Raw genomic sequence first — 21,962 nt, 5'->3', positions numbered from 1 at the left:
GCGATTCTTCGTTACCACCGCCTGCGTGTGCCATTTTATTGGCTTACACTCGTTTCTTTTCATGGGCTTTACTAAGCAAGTTGGGAAGCTCTTTTTGTCGCTTTCCTTAACTCATGGTGGGGATAAAGGCTGAAACTCCTCTTTAGCACTTAAGTGGCGACAAGCAAGCAGTCCTGAAGGTATGTCGCTATAATACTGTGTAAATGCTTACGTATTTTAATCCCCAGCTCGCCAAGCTGTGGCGATGGAAAGGAGCCATAGTTACAAAGAGTTTACTGACTCTTGGTACCGTACTCATGTCATGCGCTTGAGCAAACAAAAAAACGGCACATAACTACCGGGCTTAGTCTATAGCAATAATTTTATGCGTGCACCGTTCATAACATGTTAGTCCACGCTGCAAAATTTAGACAAGCGCGAGTCTACAATGGCTTAATTAGGCAAATGACTGCAGTAATTCCTCTCGGTTACCACTGCTCTTTATGTTTTTGGGATTTGTCTATGTAGCATCAGGCACCATGCTTAGTTGTGCTTATATACGTGTTGCCCAGATTAAACAGCGCAGTGCAGTCGTAGTGATTTCAAGGAATATTTTTACGGTGCGACGCTTTCGCTTTGTTGCGGCCGACTCCTGTGGGACACTTCTCAGTGGAAGTACCTCGTTTTTCACACAGCTCATCATGAATCCACCCAAGTCTATGCCATCTGGACAGAGACTTTTAGCACCGAGGATAGTGCTCGATCCTCCAGCAATGCAACCACCACGAGTGGCCATCCTGCCGAGAGGGCCGGCACCCCAGCGGACCAGCATTATCCAGCCGAATGCCGTCCCGTTACAGACAGGTGTGATGCGGGGCACAGTCCTGTTAAAAACCGATACTGGCCAACTGCAAGTCGTCAACATGCAGTCTGCCGCCATGCAGCCGGTCACACCTTCACGCCCCGGAGGCCAACACTTGTTCCGAATGCCCGCCTTGCCAAAACCTGCACAGCAGCACCGGCGCTTGCAACCGATGCCGGCCAGGTACACGTCGGCGCCGGCGCCGATAAGACACAGGCATCCCAACATGGCACTCGGTTCTCCAGGCATCGTGTGCACCTCGCAAGCACAGGGAATACCGCCACCACAGTCCTTAGGAGCCCAGATAGTTCCCACCCCCAACATCCCCATTGGACAACAGCTGCAGGTCCAGGGCGGCATGATGCCGACCAGTAAAGCGCCGGCAAGCAGCCCCTCCCAAATGTCTCCAAACACAGCCAAAAACAAGTGCAAAAACTTCCTCTCTACTCTGATTCGCCTGGCCAGCGATCAGCCTGACCTCACGGCTACAAATGTCAGGTGTTTGATTCAAGCCCTGATCGACGGTACTATTCAGCCCGAAGACTTCACCAACCAGCTAGAGATAGAACTCAACTCCTCTCCACAACCGTGCCTGATTCCTTTCCTACGAAAGAGCCTTCCCTTCTTGAGACATGCTCTTCTGACGAAGGAGCTCACCATCGAGGGCGTCCGACCGCCACCGCGAAGCGCCATCTGTATGCCACCTCCTTCCTCGTCCGTAACACGCAGCCTGCAGAATACCACTGCGGACAGAGCTGTAATGCCGCGCTCTGCGGGTGCACAGATGCAGATTATGCCTCAAAACGCCCTCACGGCGCCTCTCAACTTCCACGGTCTCCTTGCGCAGCAACAGAGGTACGCCGTACCCGCGCGCCCCGCGTCCCGCTTCGTTGCTCCTAGTGGTGGCAAGAGCCTTCTCCTAGCCAAGCCTACTTCTTTCACAGCTGGCCTGCCGTCCACTGCTGCCGCCCTACACACTTTCAAGGTGCCAGCTCCCGTGGCGCCAAAGAGCTCTGCAACGGGCAGCAGGGAGGCCAAAGAGAAGCGAGCGCCGGCCGTCCTTGACGATGATATCAACGACGTAGTCGCCATGGGCGGAATTGACGTGGACTCTGAGAGCAGGAGCGTTCTTTCATCGAACAGTGCGGAGGCTCGCGACCGCTCGTGCAAGGACGAGAACTTCCTCTTCGCCGGAGCTCTTCGAAAGAGGATCGCCGCCATCGCCGCGCGTCACGGCATCGCAGAGGTGCCGGACGACGTGGTGGCACTCGTGTCTCACGCAACGCAGGAGCGGCTCAAGACGCTCATCGAGAAGCTCAGCGTGATTGCCGAGCACCGCCAAGAAAACCCGTACCGGAACCCGCGCTGCGCACCCACGCAGGACGTGCGCCAGCAGCTGCGCTTCCTCGAGGAGCTCGACAAGGCAGAGACGCGGCGCCACGAAGAAGAAGAGCGGGAGATGTTGCTGAGGGCAGCGCGGAGCCGTTCGCGGTCCGAAGATCCCGAACAGCTGAAGCTGAGGCAGCGAGCGCGCGAACTGCAGAAGGCAGAGCAGGATGAAGCGAGGCAGCGTGAGGCTAACGTGACGGCTCTACTTGCCATCGGGCCCCGTAAACGGCCCTTGTCCACGATCGATGCGCTGGCGGCGGCCGGCGCATCCGGTGTGTCCGCTTCTGTCCAGCCGCCCGTGTTCAGGCCGAGGATGAAACGCGTCAACGCGCGCGACCTGCTTTTTCTCTTAGAGCAGGAAAAGGACAGTGGCAGTCGCAACTTCATCTACCAAGCGTATATGAAGCACTAAAGAGCTGTCAAGGGTTCGAACCGAGGACCTGCTGGGTGATAAACTTTCCACGCATCCGACTGAAAGAGCTTACGGAGAACTTTTCTGTTTTGTTTTTGTTGTGACCATATTTAAGGCTCAGTCTCAGCTGTTTCACTGCTTAAAATTTTCAAAAAGAGAACGTGTTTTTTCTTTTTTGTTATTACTTCCCCTTTGGCGCTTTTGTCGCCATATCTCGTCACTTTATAGGCCTAGGTGCTCTGAAATTTAATGTAACCTGCACCAGCGGTTGTTTCACGACGAGAACGGGTACTGTGCGTTCAACACGGAGCCCTTGTTTAGCTGAAGATAGTCGTTGCTTCCGGCACCGGTCTAAGTTGATCGAGTAACAGAAGCGTTCTCGAGAATATTAATCCACCAAATCTAGTTTTCATGAATCCTAAGTTTCCACGATTTTACTGGTGGAATTTACTACGGCGGCTCCGTATACGAACAGGTTTCGGCCTTCAGGGTGTTCGTTTAGGAGGGCGGCCTTCCACTGGTTAGGAATAGGGAAAGGGGTAATGGTGTGACATCGTTTTAAGGCGAAAGTCTGTCTACGTTCATGGTGAATATATCGCAGGTGTCCATGAGATTCCGCGAGATGTGTTCGCGAGATATGCCAGCGAGACGTCGCAATAGGTTCCGCAGTTTATGCGCAGTGTTGGCATTCTGGTATGCAAAGACAATTCAAGGCAAAACAAGCCAAGAGCTAAGTCAAGAGCCAAGCCAAGTCAAAAGAGAGACCTTGGCCAATCCTACCATGTGGGTATGTGCCATGTTTAAAAAGGTTCAAGAGGAAAAAGAAGAAAGAGAAGCGTGACGCTGCTGCTGTGACTGTTTAGTGGTCCTTGCTCGGTCGAAGTCTTTCTTGCTTTGCTTTGCAACTAAGCAAGCACAGCAGCGGCATTCAGCCGAATGGTTCAGTTAAACTGCAGCCTAGTTCATACAGTAATATTTGTGTTCGACATAAATCTGCGATTTGGGGATGCCAAAAACTGTGAGCGCCGATATTAAATGTATTCCTGCATCAAAATAGAGAGACGGAGCGCAATATGTGCTGGTGCTGTTGGTGGTGTTTGTGTGCTTTAGGGATTAGCCGTACCGTGGTATGTCAGCAACTGCTCCGTCTGAGCCAACGATTTCAATTACTATATGTTACCGCTGCCCCTTTAGGGCAATGTGCTCTAAAAAAATTTGAATGTTTTTATCGCTATTCCTCGCTCCTCCAGCGATCGCTGGAGGTACACGATGCGAGAGAGTCGCCTAACAGAACGTTCACTTAGAGGAGTTTATTGCCTTCTCAGCATGTCATTGTCTCGCACAGCACGAAACACGCACGGAACAGGGAAGCAGCTGCCACCGTCGCCATTTATATGGGAATAACTGATGCGTATACAAACCCACTCTTTCACCCTTCTGCCCGGGAAATTAATTTGCGTTGGTCGCGCTACGCGTCTTCGCAAAAGTTTTCACAGCTTCTGCTTCTATGCCGCCCGCGTGCCTTGATTCACACGGCAGCAGAATATTTCTCTCCGATTTCTTTCTGCTCTTTCTCAACCTACAACTTCAACTTAGAAAGCACTCGGTTGTTAACAAATACTTCGCTTCGCTAAGCGAACAACCGGCGATTCATATTTCATACTGCGCTTGCATCCGCTTCTTTTCCTTACTATTTTTAGTAGCACGTATCATATGGTGTGCCGTTTCTTTTCCCCTCTTTACGTTTCTGCTTACCGGAATGACGACTCTGATGACTGCTAGCTAATGTTCTTTTCAACAGAAGAGCCTTAAGTCTCTTTCTTTATATTTATCCACAGCAGCTCTCTAATACCGTGCACCAGAGATGGAAGTCAACCCTGAGATGTAGCACCACATCACTCTTGCGCGCTGGAATGTCTAAAGCGAGCTTTGGAGGGTTGTGTCACACACTGATTTCTTTCAGAAACGGTCTAGCACGAAACAAGGTAAATGATTTGCTAGTGTAAACGCAGGTGATTAATATATTTGCATATGTTCATGAAAAACAGATGCGCGTACTGGAAAATGGCTTCTAAAGGAATGCAGAAGAGCGCAACGCATGCACGCTCGCGCGCGCGCGTGCACACGCACGCACGCACGCACGCACACACGCGCACACACACACACACACACACACACACACGCGCGCACACACACACACACACACACACACACACACACACACACACACACACACACACACACACACACACACACACACACACGCACACGCACACGCACGCACACGCACACGCACGCACGCACGCACGCGTACGGGTCACCAATAACCGAGTTTTAAACGAATACGCCTACGCGCTTGTAGTGACTCGCTGCTCCATGAAGACGAGCGTGTCGTGCTGGTGCACGCGATGTGCTGGTACTCGAACTACTGGCAGACACGGCTTCGTGTCGGTACTTTGCGCCTCCCAGTTTTACATATATCACACACTGCAGGCCTGATACACACGAAGCTCTGCTCTGCTTGTCGTCTCAGTCGTCTCAGCAGGCTGCGCCAGCCCGCGCACTATACTCCTCCTATGAATGTGCTTCGATGGGCAGCTGTATCTTCATGCTCTCTATATCCGCTCTTGGTGCCTGCTTCGCGTGAAGAAGATGGTGGATTCTATTGGCATGGAGACGCCCTTCGCCAAAACCAAGGAAAAAAAGATATAGTTTACCGCAGGTAGAGTCAGAGGCGCATTTCTCCAATCATTTCAGCCCACTCGCTCCGAGATAAGCCAAGCACATGTACGGCCAAGCGAACACCCGCTGTAGAACCATTAGGCGGCACAGGGATCGAGCCCTGCACCTCCGCATGGGATGAAGATGCGCAGACCTTTATAGGTCACCGCTGCGGTGACTTTGTAGCTTCTTCGCATCGCTGAACATCAGGAGTTACATTTGAGTAGAGAAGAGCCGGACACGTTCGATTTCTTTTCATCGCCTGTTGTCGGAATTTTTATTTGAGCTTTCGCTGCTTGTTTTCTGAGGACTGCACGGAAATATGAGTGTCGAAGAAGAGCTATGTTTAGTTTTTAGCTCCTGCTCTCCTCTTCAGCACAAATTACACTTTGAAGGCTCAGTTTCTTCGAGGTAAAAACAAGAGGAGCCATGTTACTCTCATAGCGCTTCCGCAAGACGTGCCGCCCGCCTTCTTCGGCTCTTAATGATGTGATGCATGAAATACGCACTGTCGTTAATCTTTTTTTTACACCGGTGCATGCGAAATGAAAGCACGCAATCGACAACGCTGTCGGCGGTTGTTTTTTTGTTCTTGTTTTCCGGTCGTCTTCTCTCAAAACAAGTTAAATTACTTTCTGGTGTTGTCAATCAGACTGATGTTCACGTCCTGTCGGCTCCGTCATGTGCACCAAGGGTGCAACGCAGTGGTTTCGAAATCTAGCATCGCTCCGTATATTTTGAAAGGCGCCGTGAGAAATGAGTCTGGCTGGCGCGGTTACTGAGCTGCGTCCGCATATATTAAAGCCATTTCCAAGTTTTATTTCATCATACCCAGTTTTGATGCACCTAATTGCTGTTCCTTGGAGTTTCGCGTGCTTAAAAATTAAGTCCTAGCAGTAATTTTAATACGTTGGCGCCTGTGCAGAACGTGTCCTCAAAGAGTTTGTGGATGCAGGGTGGATTGATTAACCCGCGCTGCAGTACTCTTGTCCGATTTTTTTTTTTGTATTTTCAAAATACTTTCGATTGGGTAATTTGCTTAGGAACGTAAGGTGTCTCGGTAATGCTGAATGTATGATCTCTAGGAAGCTTTTTATGCATTAGGAAATTATGAAAAAGTTGAATGAATGTTTGCTATCCAATGTGCATGATCCAGCTACTGTTTCCAATTATTACTTTATGCCTTACAACAAGGCCTACCACTTTATATTTCAGCTCTACGAAAAGGTATCGAAAAATAATGTAAGCATTGAAGATACAAAAGCTCGAATTTAAAAGAACGATTCAACAATATTTCACGGGCTTATACATCCAAGAGCACTAGAGTTGACAGTGTTATCTTGGAACTCGGAGCGTCGCTTTTGGAAAACCTTCCTACGCGTACTGTACACTTTTGTTCTTGTTTTGCAGCTTCGCCGCCTGTTTTTGTCGACAAATCCGCACACAAGACATGTCGCTTTGGCCTCCCCGTAAAGATCCAGCCCGTGTTCTCTGATGACCTTTTCGTGTTCGGTTTCGCAGGCAACCCTGGTCCTTTCTTGTATATACCTTGAGCTGTTTTCGCAGTTCGATACGAGTTTTCTGATGCAGGACAGAAGGCTGTTAGAGCTTAAAGTAAACAGAAAGGGCAATGCGAAAAGATACGCGATATGTGTTCTAGCATTACACCGAATATTTGCCCTTGTGTCTTGCAGCAAGCATATTTTGTCACTCTTCTCTGGCACTGTGTGCTATCCGTTTCATCTGTATATATATACAGTTTAGTTTTTATTCCTAACGATACAGCCCAGTTATAACAGTTTCGATCGAGTATAGTAGTTACTGTGATTGCGCGTTTGCTCTTCCGATGGGGGATTTATTTTCCAGAATGATCAAACTCCCTTGTTTATCTCAATGAGGGCCAATACGTATGCCTTCGTGCAGCACAAAATACCAGAACGACAAGTAGTCGACGTCGCTTTACGAATGTTGCAATGCGATGGAGTAAAGATTTGAGAGGATAGTGTGACGATGTTGTGTGTGCTTCGGTCTTAATGTCGTCGGATTTCAAGTGGGATATTTTTATTTATCCACTTCATGAACCTCAGATATTACGCGTACCACATTGTTTTTTTATTATTCGCGTAGGGGCAGCTTCGATGCCACCGGGGATATGTTCGGCAGCAGAAATACAAAACAAGCAAGGCCCCTTTATATCATTCAGATGTTATCGGGGAAGGACTCCACAGCGGTGCTTTTGACTGCGCTCCGATTGGCGCATTTTATATCCTATCACAAAGCGGTGAAACGTGTTTGGGAAGCATGTTTATATTCTTGATGTTTAGGCAGTCCCTGGTCCCGCGTCCTTGTCAATGTAGCAGAGCTCGATCAAACGGAACCTCCGCCTTGAAGTTGCCATCACATTACTACATAATCTCCGGACTGTCCTTATTTCACTCCTCGTTTCTGAAGTGTTTGGCGTCACTCTGGTTCGACAGGCCGCAGCCAAACAACCACTCATTTTATTCGACTTAAAGGCCCACTGTCCACCCTCCGGTCGAAAATATTTTCTTCCCCGGTGACTGTGAGACTTCGCCCCTGGAACGCAAGGCCGCAAAATGTTTTTGAAAAGAGTAACTAATAACGCAGTTACAGCCACCGCAATCGCCCGATTCTATCCTGCCTCTCTCCTTCCGTTCCCTCGCAAAGGTTTTTCACTCTCCTGCCCGAGGTCGTCTAGCCTCCGCAATACAAATTCCCCTTCCTCCTCCGCGTTTGGCGGGAGGTGGGGCGTGGCTCTCCACGAGCGCGAAAAAAAAAAAAACGGTCGAGGGAGCGCGCGCCGCTGGATTCAGTCTGGCCGTGGCGAGGGAAAAGCGCGCTGCGAGCGGTAGACACCCATCCTTCTCCCGTCAGTCAGCTAGACGGACCAATGGACGTCGTTCCCGATACGTACGTCATTATCGTGGCCCGTCGGGCCAGCGCAGGGAGCGGTGAAGCTGGCTTCTCAAAGGAGAGCATGAGGGAGCTTTGAATTGTATTTTCGATGCTTTGCGGCGCGCGTGTCGCTGTAGAATTTTGCACAGACTATCTCCGGTACCTGATCGAAACACTGGGCTCCTTTTCTTAAAAGGGCCTTCCCTGGACAGTGGCCCTTTAAGTAGAGTATTTCTTTCTCCTCCGGGATATGGGGTCGACTGCGTGTAGAAGTGGTTATCACAGGTTAGCTCAAGCTTATTACCGCGTCCCGTTGCTTGCCGACATCGATGGTGGTATTCACAATGGGTTTACCGCTTTGTAGGGGTACGGTGCACATATTCAGGCAGCACTAGCCTTCAATTCAATTGCATGCTCTTTAAGCCTGCGAAACTTAAACATTGCGCTCAAAATTGCCGCTTGTATTTGGTCTCCCTCCGCGGTGCGACGTTACTGCGCCTTCTCTCACATTGTCACCCATCATGATCTTCTTTCTTCTCCCCTTCCCCAGTGCAGAGTAGCAGGCCAGATTTTATTCATTCCAGCCAACCTCTCTGCCTTTCCTTTCAATAAATTCATCTCTATCTGCGGTTGCTCAGACCATATTTCAAACGCGTACATTGCTATTTTCTATGCCTAAGCTGAGCGCAGAAAATTGCAGGCTATGTCGCGGATTTCCCGAAAAGACGCCTTTTGGGCGCCACACTCATTTGCAAATCCTTGCAGGACGCATTGTTTGCGCAGAATGACGAGGAAGCTAAATGAACTTCCATAATTTTGTTTGCCTGGTAGCTACCAGCGTGGCGAGACGAGCTAGTTTGGAAGGGTTGCCTATACATAACTAAGGATATTTGTATGGACACGCTTGGGATAAGCTATTAATTCTAATTTACAAGGATTTGGTTATCTTTTCTCTCATTGTGAGAGACTAATCGATTAAATATATGCATCTGTGCTGAAACAACTCCCTTCATGGCAAGTTAGTCTTTGGCGTATTTTCGCACGTGATTGCGAACTCAAATTCAAATTCTAAGCGTTTATGGCCTGTTCCTCGGCAGTGACGCCAATAAAAGAAATTGTGTTCTATATTATCTTTGTTATGCCGGTTAATCGAAAAACGGGAAACTTCTAGCCCACGAATTTGCTACTCGCCAGTGAGAGCGCTGGTGCTTAGAGAAGTTCATTCATCAGCGTTAATCGTGCTCATCGTAAAACTCGTTCGCTGCCGTCATGCGCGTCTGTCTGGCTGAATTTCGAGTCCAACAAACTGCACCGCGTTTCGAAAATCTAGGGCTCTTAATGAGAGCCTGTTATTGATCAACGAAATTCGTCAATATTGCGTGTCAGCTAAAACCAAAAACACGAGTGACTGTGAGTCCGCTCGAATTATTCTTTTTTTCTAATTCAGTTATACGGAGCCAATCTGCTTGCTCTCGAACGTGCGTTAAATCGCGACTGGATTGCAGGGAAGAGGGGGAGGAGAGAGAGAGAGAAAGAACACAAAACACAAAATCTTTCAAAGCAACTGGCAACTGGCAGCACTTATTGAACAGACTAACGTTGAACGTAAATTCAGGTGAGGGGAATCAATAGTACACGTTAATAAGCTGTTAGTTCTATAGCAACCGGCCGTCTCGTTATAAATGTGTAGGCTTCAAAATAAATTGACAACTGAAATTCGGCAGTCGAAAACTTGCTGAATCATAAGTGGAATTCAGGTTTAAGTATATTAAAGCACATACGAATAAAAGACTGCAGCTAAATGACTCGACTTTTCTTTTTTTCTTTTTAACGGGGACGTAACTTTGCAGTTTAAACTTACGCCTGCTGTTTCTTGACCTTTTTTTTATGAGTCGTAGCTTGTTTACTAAAGCATACAAACTGGCTTACAACTATAGATGCGTAGCATTTCTTGAGAATGAATTAATTTTCTTTTTGTATTTCATAAGCTCAGTAAACAGCTTCGAAGGGTTAGACATTTTAAAAGTATTCCTCAATTACCACACCTCTGCCTCTCTATTATACACAAAGCTAAATGTACGACTGAGAAGTGCAATAAATACTCAAGTTTTGAATGGAATATATTTCGCTTCTTGTGGAATGCAGCCACATATATAGTGATTGTGAGAAATGGACCTGGCCCCTTCGAACTTTAAAATACCCGAAAAAAAGTTTTTCAAGCAGACAAAGAAGAAATCGACTGGCTATGCAAGTGTCAGCACAGCCGCCTATTATAACCCCCCTGCAAGCCATGAGGGCTGAAATAATTATAATAATGGCCAATGCCTAACGTTTCGTCGTTATTATCGTTAGCCTAGCTATGCCCACTGCAGGGTGTAGGTCACTCCGATATTTCTCCGATTGACCCGGCACTGTGTCAATGCGCCCTCTTTATCTCTTATCTCCGCAAATGTCCCAATCTTATCCATCCGCCTAACATTCTGCCGTCCCACGGTATGCTTGCGCACTCTTAGAATCCAATCTGTTAACCTTAAGAAGCATCGGTACTCTTGCCTTCGCTCTATATGCGCTGCCCATGGCCATTTGTTCTCCCTAATTTCTGCTATAATCGCATTAGCTCGCATTCGTTTCCTGACTGATTCTGCGCCCTTCCCGTATCTCAACGTTGCATCTACAATTTTCCTTTCCGAAACTGGCTGCTTTGTCCTGAACTTAAGTGTAACCCTCTCGTTATAGTCTGGCACGTTCCTCACCCAAAGGAAAGTTCCGGTAAGAATTTTTTTGTATAGTTTCCTCTTAAGGAGTACTGGAAAACTACCATTCACATGATATTGAAGTACCTGCCAAATGGTCTCCATCCCAAACCTCTAGTTATTTCACTGTCTCGTGTTCTTGCCGCATCTCCATCCACTACTCGTCCTAAGTAAATTTCTTTTTCTTTTTTCCTTTCACTTTTAGCGCCTCGCTAACATCTTAAACGCCTGTTCTGTTCCGCGACTGTGGAACACAACTTTGTTTTAATCCATATCAATTTTAGACCTACCGTTCTGCTTTGCTTCTCGGTTATTTATTCCACTTAGTAATTCTTCCCCTAGCTATTAGCAAGGCAATACCAACAGCGAGTCGCATTTTTAATGGGTTATTATTTATTAACTCTAATCCCTAACTGTTCCACATCCAGTTATCTTAATACCCCCTTTAAACTAGGGCGAGTAGCCCCGGGGAGATCGTATCTTACTGCCGGACCCTTTCGTTATTCGTAATTTTGTTACTTTATTTATGGAGGATTATACGGTGGGCAGCCACCACAGATATATCTTCCAGTCGTTTGCGTATGGCTCTTTTATGTCCTGGCTCCATAATGCCTGCATGACTGCTGAGGTTTCTACTGAGTAAAATGCTTTCTCGTAGTTATTAAAGGCTTCATACAAGAGTTGGTTATAATCTGCGCGTTCTCGTACCACGTGAGCGTTAGGGTCTTGGACTGGTGCTATTTTGTTGTTGAGCACTGTCGCTGTGGCTCAGTGGTTGCAGCGCTCGACTGCTGAGCCCGGCCGTTCCGATGCATTGTGAGGCTTTACTATATGGAGACGATACCAAGGCTCCCATTTAGTGTGCGACCACACCAGGGGGTGAAGACAGGGATCCCCCACAGCTCCATCCCTCATAGCAGATTTAGCCTTGAGGCGCTAAAGCCCATTAATCATTTTTTTTGGTTGATGTCTAGGTTTGTCCCGATTCTATTAATGATTACCTTTGTAAACACCTTGCAATCGGCGGACAATAAGCTGATCGATCTGTAATATGTGAAGTCTTTTTCGTCCCCTTTCTTGTGGATTATCAGCGTTAGCGTTTTCCGAACATTCCGGCAGCCCCAAATTCCCTAACTAACCTGTCGTATACACAGTTTTTTCTAGCGACATCACCCCAACGTCCGTTCTGTTACCTAATCCTCGTTTTCCCCTTCTGCGTGAATTATATAAAGCTTCGCCTAATTAAACTTTCGTTACCGGCACCATATACCTAGGCCACTACTGAGCATCCTTTCTTCTCTCGTCCTGATGATCCTGGCTATTGTGCAGATGTGGGTTTAGCTCCGTGGACACATTAATTCATGCAGATGCAAACATACCAGAGCCAGTGGTTATGGGGGGAGGGGTGTAAGTTTGCGCCAGATGGAGTCGGGTAGCTCTGACAATAAATATGGTCCATGTGGGGTGCAGATAAAGATAGCGAGAAAAGATATAAGCCAGTTATGAACAAGCCTTTTACAACATCTCTCTGAACGTCACTCAGGCTTTTCGTTTTCTTAGTGAGAAGAGAAGCATCGTCGGAAAAAATTGTTTCCTTCTTTTACTTCTCTACTTTCTCCAAAGTGTGTGTCAAGCCCGACGGCCAAGCAATCTGCGTGACATATAGACAGTCAGCAAATTAGTTCAGCGGCTTCCTGACTGAGACGCACAATCAGCAAGATGGCCTGGCGCTGCTGTCTAAGAATGACACTTCCTGTGAAAACACTGGCTTATCTTAGGCGCGTGCGAAGCCGGATAGCTGCCTTTCACTGGCCAGTATTACAGCATGCACTGTAGCGAGGCAGGGACACCAGTAGACGAGAGCGTTTGTTCACGGTATTAGCTATAGGGGTAAATTCACGTCACACTTGGGCAATTGGCGATATTGGGTTTTCTCTGACCTTCTACGACTCCGGTAAAAAGCGAGCACTGCGGATTTTTTTTTTTCCCGAAAAAAAAAAAGGGGGGGGGGGGGGGGAGAGAACAGTGACGCAGGGAGCGTGACATTTCGTTTTCGGCAAACCTTGCGAGATTTGGCTGCTGTCAACATGTCTGAATTAACAGTAAAACTGCAAGAAAAAATACGCGAATGCGTCACAGTGCGGCTATACAATTCATGCCGTCACTTAGGGTCAGATGGCAAAAATTAAACCAAATTAAACCAATTAAATCTTGCGAAACTACTATTTGGCGTGATTTTACTTGGCTTCTTCATGTTGAGAGAATGGCGTAGGGTTTGACAAAGTCTCAAGTGTCTTCAGTTGGTTTGGTTTTTTGGAGAAAAGAAAGGCACAGTATCTGTATCATTCCCCAGTGGACAGCTTCAGTTACAGTTAACGGCTAAAAATCGAGGCACATATGTAGCCGGTTCGAACCCTTATCTGAAACTAGCCGCTAACATTATTAGCCTAAGAGTATTTTACGGGAGAGTGGAGCTTTGCATAGGTGTGCAGAAGCAGTATAGGGTTGTGCCTGTCATGCGTATGACCCATGAGCCCTGTTTCAGGGCTTCCGTGGGAAAAAAAACGACCTGCTGCTTGACAGCTTGAAAGAAAGACCGTGAATTTTAATGTGAAATATCACTTTATTGCTTCAAACATATAAGCATGACACAGAACGATACGCACAGAACGATTCTATGTTTTTCTCGTCCCAACTGTTCAGCTTGAGGTGACAACCAGAGCCATGATCAATCAATAAATATTTTTTCTCTCCTTCACCTCGTATATATTGTTACGACGTTTATTCAGACAGATCTTAGGCTGCGCTAGAGAATAGCACACAAGAGACAATATTATTACTGGCCTTATTGAAGCATATCGAAGTCATATGAGCAATGGAATCTTTAAACAGTTTTAAATTGCATAGTTATTGCCGAAAAGAGCAAAAACATTGCGGCAAAAAATAATATAGCAGGTGAATGAACGTGCCCACGTAGGATGCACATAACGCAGTAAGTTAAAAAGAATAGAGATTAGAGTGGAAGGAAACTAAATTGGAGCTGCAATAAAGAAGATACTGCAAGAAATATGAAATGCTTGAATTCTGGCCTACTATAACTTTTTTTTTCACTAATCTTGACACACCAGTAGGCAGTAAATTGAAGGTGCAGTTGGCAGTCACTACGAAAGTTTATGGCAAGGATAGCAATCCTTATGTTGCATGTTGCATTTATCAGTTCAGGCGTTCAGTCGAGTTCGACTCTTCGTGACCCTATGGACCATGTCACGCCACGCTTTCCGGTGTCTCACTATCTTCTTAACATCACATAGCTTCATCTGCAATGCCTCGAGAATGCCATCTAACCATCGCGTTCGCTGCCTACCCCTTCTCCGGCGACCCTCAACCTTTCCCAACATCAAATCTTTCTCCAGCGACTCCTCTCTTCTCATCAGATGACCAAAGTAGCTGAGCTTTAACTTTAGAATTTGACCCTCCAATGAGCAGTCAGGGTTTATGGTCGACAATATCGACTAATTTGATCTTCTGGCCGTCCAAGGAACTCTCAACAGTCTCCGCCAGCACCACAATTCAAACGCGTCAATTCTTCGGCGGTCAGCCTTTTTCACAGTCCAACTCTCGCATCCATACATCACAACTGGAAAGACCATAGCACGGGTTATACGGATCTTGGTTGGCAGACTAATGTCTCTGCTCTTTACTAGGCGGTCAAGGCTAACCATTGCTCTCTTTCCCAGAAGCAGGCGTCTCCTAATTTCATGGCTGCAGTCTCCTTTCGAGGTAATCTTGGCGCCCAAGAACAGAAAATCTGTCACAGCTTCCACTTCTTGTCCATTGATGCTCCAGGACTTGATAGGGCAAGACGCCATGATCTTCGTCTTTTTAATGTTCAGTTTAAGCCCAAACTTCTCACTCTCTTCTTGTACGCGCATCAGAAGTCTCTTGAGTTCCACTTCACTTTCTGCCATTAAAGTGGTATCATCCGCATATCTAAGGTTGTTGATACGTTTTCCAGCAATCTTCACTCCAGCTGAAGACTCGTCCAGACCGGCCTTCCTCATGATGCACTCTGCATATAGGTTAAATAGGCAGGGCGACAGTATGCAGCCTTGTCTCACCCCTTTCTCAATCGGAAACCAATCAGTAAGACCATGCCCAGTTCTGACTGTGGCCTCTTGCCCTTCATAAAGGTTCCTGAGGAGACAGATGAGGTGAATTGGAACTCCCATCTCTTGGAGAGCTTGCCACAATCTGCTGTGATCTACGCAGTCAAACGCTTTCGCATAATCAATAAAGCAGAAGTAAATGGGTTTCTGGAACTCTCTTGCTTTTTCCATGATCCAGCGAAGGTTGGCTATTTGGTCTCTAGTTCCTCAGCCCTTGCGAAACCCAGCTTGCACGTCCGGAAGCTCCCGATCCACATACTGCTGCAGCCTACCTTGCAGGATTTTTAACATCACCTTGCTAGCATGCGAAATAAGCGCGATCGTGCGGTAGTTGGAACAATCTTTGGCACTGCCTTTCTTTGGATTGGGGATGTAAACTGACCTCCTCCAATCCTGTGGCCACTGCAGGGTTGTCCAAATCTTTTGACATAATGCATGCAGTGTGTTAACAGCGTCGTGGTTGAGGTTTTGAAGCAACTCAGCTGGAATACCATCAATTCCGCTAGCTTTGTTCTTAGCAAGGCTGGCTAAGGCCCATTCAACTTCACTCTTCAGGATGCCCGGCTCGAGATCAGTAATCACAACCGTCCTATGTTGTGTTTGCACATCCGGGTCCTTCTTGTACAGTTCTTCTGTGTATTCCTGCCACCTCTTCTTTATCTCTGAGGCTTCAGTGAGGTCCTTGCCTCGTTTGTCCTTTATCACGCCCAGCTTAGCACAGAAGCTTCCTTTGATATCTTTGACTGTCTTGTACAGAGCTCTTGTGTTCCTTAATTGGCTGTTGTCCTCAACTGCTTGACACTGTATGTTCAGGAAGGCATTCTTATCTCTCCTTGCTATTTTCTGAAAATCCGCATTGAGAACCTTGTATCTTTCTCTTTCCCCCATACCTTTTGCCATCCTCCTTTCCTCAGCTATTTGCAAAGCCTCTTCAGATAACCAGTTTGCTTTTTTGCCTTTCTTTTGCTTTGGAACTACCTTAGTAGCAACTTCTTGTATTATATCACGAACATCAGTCCACATCTCTTCGGGCTCTTTGTCTTCTAGATCTAATTCTTGAAATCGATTCCTCACTTCCACAGCATATTCTAATGGAATCTGATCCAGATCATACCTGAAAGGCCTTCTAGTTTTCTGCGTTTTCTTCAATCCAAGCTTAATTTTGGCATCAAGAAGCTGATGATCGGTGCCATAATCGGCCCCAGGCCTTGTTTTTACTGCTTGTATAGCGCTTCTCCATCTCTGCCGGCAAATAATATAATCGATCTGATTCCTGTACAGACCTTCCGGTGAAATCCATGTGTACAGGCGCCTCTTGTGTTGTTGAAAATGAGTATTCGCTATGGTCAGGTTGTTTTCTTGACAGAACTCTACTAGCCTCTGCCCAGCTTCATTTGGCTCACCAAGACCGAACTTGCCTGTAATTCCGGATATTTCTTCACTCCCGACATAGCATTCCAGTCTCCTATGAGAAAAACGACGTCTGATGATGGAGTGCGGTCTAAAAGGCATTGTAGGTCCGCATAAAATCTCTCAACGTCAGCTTCTTCAGCAGCAGTGGTCGGTGCATAGACTTGGATAACTGTTATGTTGAAAGGGTGACCTTGGATCCGAAGTGAAATCATTCGGTCGTTTTTGGGGTTGTACCCTAGCACTGCTTTGCCCATTCTTCTGTTTACTATGAGAGCGACCCCATTCCTTCTCTTGGATTCGTGCCCACAATAAAAGACATAATGGTCGCCGGAGTTAAATTATCCCATTCCGGTCCACTTGAGCTCGCTGATACCCAAGATATCAATGTTCAATCTGTCCATTTCTCGCTTGACGATATCCAGTTTACCTTGCGTCATAGATCTTACATTCCATGTTGCTATGTGATATATCTCCTTGCAACATCGGACTTACCGGTCGCTTCCCGACACATCCACAACTGAGCGTCCTTTTGGCTTTAGCCCAACCGCTTCATTCGTCCTGGAGCTACTAGGAATCGCCCTTTGTTCATCCCCAGTAACATATGGGACGCCTTCCAACCTGGGGGGCTCATCTTCCGGCGCCATATCGATAATGGTATTGTGACTGGCCATAGGGTTTTCTTGGCAGGAAATACTGGAGTGGGTTGCCATTACCTTCTCCAGTGAATCACATTTTGTCAGAACTCTCTGCCGTGACCTGTCTATCTTGGGTGGCCCTACACAGCAGAGCTCACGACTTCATCGAGTTTCGCAAGCCCCTCCGCCACGACAAGGCAGTGATCCATGAAGGGGGTTCCATAGTGGAGCTAAAACCCTTAGTGATTTTAAATCAGAATAATAATCATCACATATTGCACGGTGCTTTCTCTCATCGTTAAATATAAAGTATAAGTTGATTATTCTGGTTTCAATATATGTGACATAATGTGCCCTGTTTTTTTCTCTAATTATGCATTTCTTTCTATCGCGATCTTCAATTTTGGAGTTCTTGAAACCACTGCCTCCGCTCCAATTGCTTGTCTCGTATATTAAAGCACGCGGGATCCAATTTTTATGCCATTCAACGTTGCATACGACCACAGTGCTCTGTAGCTAAAGGGTATACCCGCAAAGTTCACTACTTCCAGAGAGCGAATGCAGGAGACAGTGGAGGACTTTTGCTTGTACTGAAACGGGTGAATTAAGCACATCCATCGCAAAGTGCACGAACACGTTGAAGCGAAGTTTTGATATGCTGTAATTCAATGTAGTCGATTCCTAATGCACTATGCACAGAGGGGTGAATACGAGTGATGTGTTCTGCATTTGGTAGAACGATTCAGCCGGGTTACTCTACCTATGTGACGCTTTTTTTGTTCGTATGATTGTATATCAATAGCAACAAACGCGATCTGTTACAAGCCGTAAAAGTGCTCATTGTTTCGTTAAATAACACAAATAAAATAAAAGTATGGTAGTTCGATCCTCTTCAGACTCGCTTCACATGGGCGCTCGGCTCTGATACATCAAAAGAAGTGATTGCGAAGTGAACGACTGCACCAAAGTGCGCATGATGTTAGAAAGCTGGAGGTCTCCGCGACGACTAAGTGAAGAGTTAATGGCGTAGCCATACAAGAGAGCTGGAGATACAATGTTTCAAGATTTAACAATACAGCATCATACGCCACGGACGGCGTCTAACCCATCTTGCCGGCGCTCTTTGTCTTTGTTACCGTATATTCAATCACCGCATAAGTGCTTTTTGCCGTTATGCCATAATATTAAGCCTAGGCCGCACAAGATATCGAGCTCCATGCAGAATAGGTATAGATTTCCGAGTGCTTTTTTATACCTTTGCTAAATGCCCATTCAGCACCCGATATATAGAGGTAAACTAGAAAAAGCTTCCCTGGATTCAGTATGCGGTTTCACGGGGCTCCCCTTCATTACCTGTGGTCTGATATTCGAGAGGAAAAATATCTTTCTGGCAATTTTAAAGGTAAGAGCAAGGAACGAATAGGCTAGAAATTTCAGCTATAGAAATGGTCGGCTGTAAGCATCTGTGCCAAATATCTATAGCCGTTCCTATGGCAGTCTTTGAATTTTGCTATTTTTCCTTCTGTAGAAGTCTTTGACCCTTTTTATTGACTTGGGTCTGCCTATGTATTGCAGTTTAGCATTTTGTATGGCTGGCAATAACACTTTTTATCCTTCATCTTGTGGCCTTGTTCAGCTGTCACGCCCTAATTTTCTGTAGCCTTTGTATACATTTCTTTATCACTTAACAGACATGTTTATAGTCTGCTATAAATTTAGGTGTCGCCAACCGTGGTTTCGTACTAGCTACCAAGCCGGCTATACCTTTCCTTGGAGTGTTTTTAGCTCCTTATAGACATAACTGTAGTGTGCTTAAGACTTTTCTATTTCTCGCTGTTTTGTTTTCTTTCGAAGGCAGGCAGCAGATTTTACAACTTTTGCTTATTAATTTCCTTTCCTCTTTATACACATACTTATAGAGCGTTAAAGACTCTCCATTGCTAACTGTATTGTAGTCTACTGCCAGCCTTAGAGTTATCTGTTGCCCACCGCTTCTCTCTATATATCTCGGGGCGCAGCTTCCAACTATTTCTTATACATGGCCCATGTTTCCTTGGCTATAAGTTTGTTCTGCTTCCTTCGTTCTGTGAAGGTGGTTTTATGGCTTGCTAAGTACTTATATATATATATTTAGGTTCTTCGACAGGAACCATTCTATAGCTGTTTATACCTTTACTTTCTATTTCACTTATGATGTCTAAATAACTTTGTAAACTGGATTATTCCTTATATCGGCTCACAGCAGTAATACTGCCATCCTTTCCATCCGCGATAGGCAGCGCTCATCGCGAAGAAGAGCGCCGGTGTGTCTGAGATACTCGCCACAGGCAGACGTCTATGCGGCGACAGCTTAGGTGCTGCGTTTCTTTGTCACTTGAGTGCAGAGAAAATTTCACTGGTCGATAAGGGAATACCAATTTGGCGCAGAGATTTGGCAAGGGCTAGCTCCGCGCAGAAAAATGCGGAAGCTCCTTTTACTCAGACTTGTTTTTAAATTTTCTAACCAATCAACGTGCTATAATTGACGCACGTTTGAATCAAAAGTACTGCAGAAGCCTTTTCGCGAAATTAATACGTACAGACGTTGTTACGCCTTCTGACGATCTAAAGGGCGCTTCTTCTGATGCGCGTACAAGAAGAGAGTGAGAAGTTTGGGCTTAAACTGAACATTAAAAAGACGAAGATCATGGCTTCTTGCCCTATCAAGTCCTGGAGCATCAATGGACAAGAAGTGGAAGCTGTGACAGATTTTCTGTTCTTGGGCGCCAAGATTACCTCGGAAGGAGACTGCAGCCATGAAATTAGGAGACGCCTGCTTCTGGGAAAGAGAGCAATGGTTAGCCTTGACCGCCTAGTAAAGAGCAGAGACATTAGTCTGCCAACCAAGATCCGTATAACCCGTGCTATGGTCTTTCCAGTTGTGATGTATGGATGCGAGAGTTGGACTGTGAAAAAGGCTGACCGCCGAAGAATTGACGCGTTTGAATTGTGGTGCTGGCGAAGACTCTTAAGAGTTCCTTGGACAGCCAGAAGATCAAATCAGTCGATATTGTCGACCATAAACCCTGACTGCTCATTGGAGGGTCAAATTCTAAAGTTAAAGCTCAGCTACTTTGGTCATCTGATGAGAAGAGAGGGGTCGCTGGAGAAAGATTTGACGTTGGGAAAGGTTGAGGGTCGCCGGAGAAGGGGTAGGCAGCGAACGCGATGGTTAGATGGCATTCTCGAGGCATTGCAGATGAAGCTATGTGATGTTAAGAAGATAGTGAGAGACCGGAAAGCGTGGCGTGACATGGTACATAGGGTCACGAAGAGTCGGACACGACTGAACGCCTGAACTGAACTGAAAGGGCGCTTGATTCGGTCAGAGTGACTGCGTGGCGTGTACAAGTGCAAACGTGATCTGAACGTGAGGCAGCTCGCATTGGTTACTTAATCTAGAAGCACCATGATATGTTTGCTCTCCGATACTATTGCCAAGTCACTTTCTCGGAGTTAGGACTAAAAGATGTTGTGTGCAATTTCTCAGTGAAAGGCGGTGCCGGCGCTAAACAGAAACAAATAGGTCTCTCAAACCCGAAACCTAGGCTCCGTCGATCTATGCTCAAAAGCGATGGTAGCGCATAGCGCCGCTCCTAGTGCCACCTACCGACAACAAGGCTAAACAAGAAATTTGCCAAGGTTTGGTGTAGCCAAATTTTCGTTCTTAGCACTGACATACTCGACGATAGAAAATTTAGCGTCAATAAAAAACACCGCTATCCTTCCTTGGATGCAACGCTATGTCGGACGACGAAAAGTTGGAGAGCTAAAAATAATACAGAAAAAGAACAAACGTCGCAAAGCGAGCCGCACGCCAACCTTGGCGTTACTCGTCTGTAGTTCTGGATTCTGGAACTAGTTTCCTTCTCGTCTGAGATTTTTTGACGATCAAAAAACATGCTCACTTTTCGAGTAAAAAAGAAATTCCCTCTTCTACGTCTTCTCTGAAGTTGTAGTCACTTTTTTTTTTTTTCAATGCCCCCATCATGAACGTCCATGCGAAGTTTCAATTGGGCAGTGATCTGAGCATGAAGCGCGCAAAGAAGGTGGCTGTGCAACCGTTTTGGTCTACATTGCAGGGAAACATCGCTGTGATGCAGCCGCCTACATCTGCGACTTCTGAATCAACCCTTCCGGTAGAAGCCTTTCAGAGGTCAGTCTTGTAGTCTCGTATTTTGTGACGTCATGCCCTTTGCTTAGGTCTATTAATCTATGCAACAAGTACTTTTTGCAGGTGCCATCCAGACCACTGTGCTTTATACACCTTGTCTCAGTTTGATAACTAGACAAAGTTTTCTCAGGATAACGTTACGAAACTAAACCACTCAAAATCGTAATTTATTCAGGATCGCAATATTTATCTCGGCGGTCTGTTGAGTTTCCACATTTCGTATGAATTTGATTTTTGACAGCTACCGTAACAGGTACAGCTTGACGCAAAAGGCGAGGGCGGCGTTAGTTTCCAGTTAGTACGAAGAGCAAAATTAAGCCTAAGAAAAATTGTTTTGAATTTGTGGGCGTATAAGCCGCTTCAGATTCCCCAGCCACCAAAGAAGGTGGGCTGGTAGCTTCCTGCGGTCACAGCAAAATGTTTACAGTATGGGGTAGAATCATGTCAACCGACTGTTTGCTTCCTTTATTTTCATGATTGCAAGCGTACAGCTGTAAGTCTTA

The 21,962-nt window shown here is 46.3% G+C and overlaps 1 protein-coding gene and 1 long non-coding RNA gene across 9 annotated transcripts in view; both read left to right on the top strand.

Moving 5' to 3' along the window:
* LOC146186165 (uncharacterized) overlaps nt 1-21,962 on the top strand; it is a 233,119-nt gene that overhangs the window by 131,801 nt on the left and 79,356 nt on the right. For 7 of the 8 annotated variants that reach the window (XR_014708091.1, XR_014708090.1, XR_014708089.1 and 4 more), the window contains one exon: nt 21,368-21,441. The exons of the other annotated variant lie outside the window; for it this stretch is intronic. This is a non-coding gene — a long non-coding RNA (uncharacterized LOC146186165). The remainder of the gene's footprint in view (nt 1-21,367; nt 21,442-21,962) is intronic. 8 annotated transcript variants of the gene reach the window in all.
* On the top strand, nt 524-2,769 carry LOC146186167 (transcription initiation factor TFIID subunit 4-like). The gene has a single exon (XM_084605635.1). The coding sequence runs from the start codon at nt 681-683 to the stop codon at nt 2,640-2,642; it is 1,962 nt and encodes a 653-aa protein (XP_084461761.1). The 5' UTR covers nt 524-680; the 3' UTR covers nt 2,643-2,769.

Source organism: Amblyomma maculatum, chromosome 6 (genome assembly GCF_055883805.1).
Source record: "Amblyomma maculatum isolate TAMU_Amacu chromosome 6, ASM5588380v1, whole genome shotgun sequence".
NCBI classification, from domain to species: Eukaryota; Metazoa; Arthropoda; class Arachnida; order Ixodida; family Ixodidae; genus Amblyomma; species Amblyomma maculatum.
This window is presented reverse-complemented; position numbering and strand designations above follow the sequence as displayed.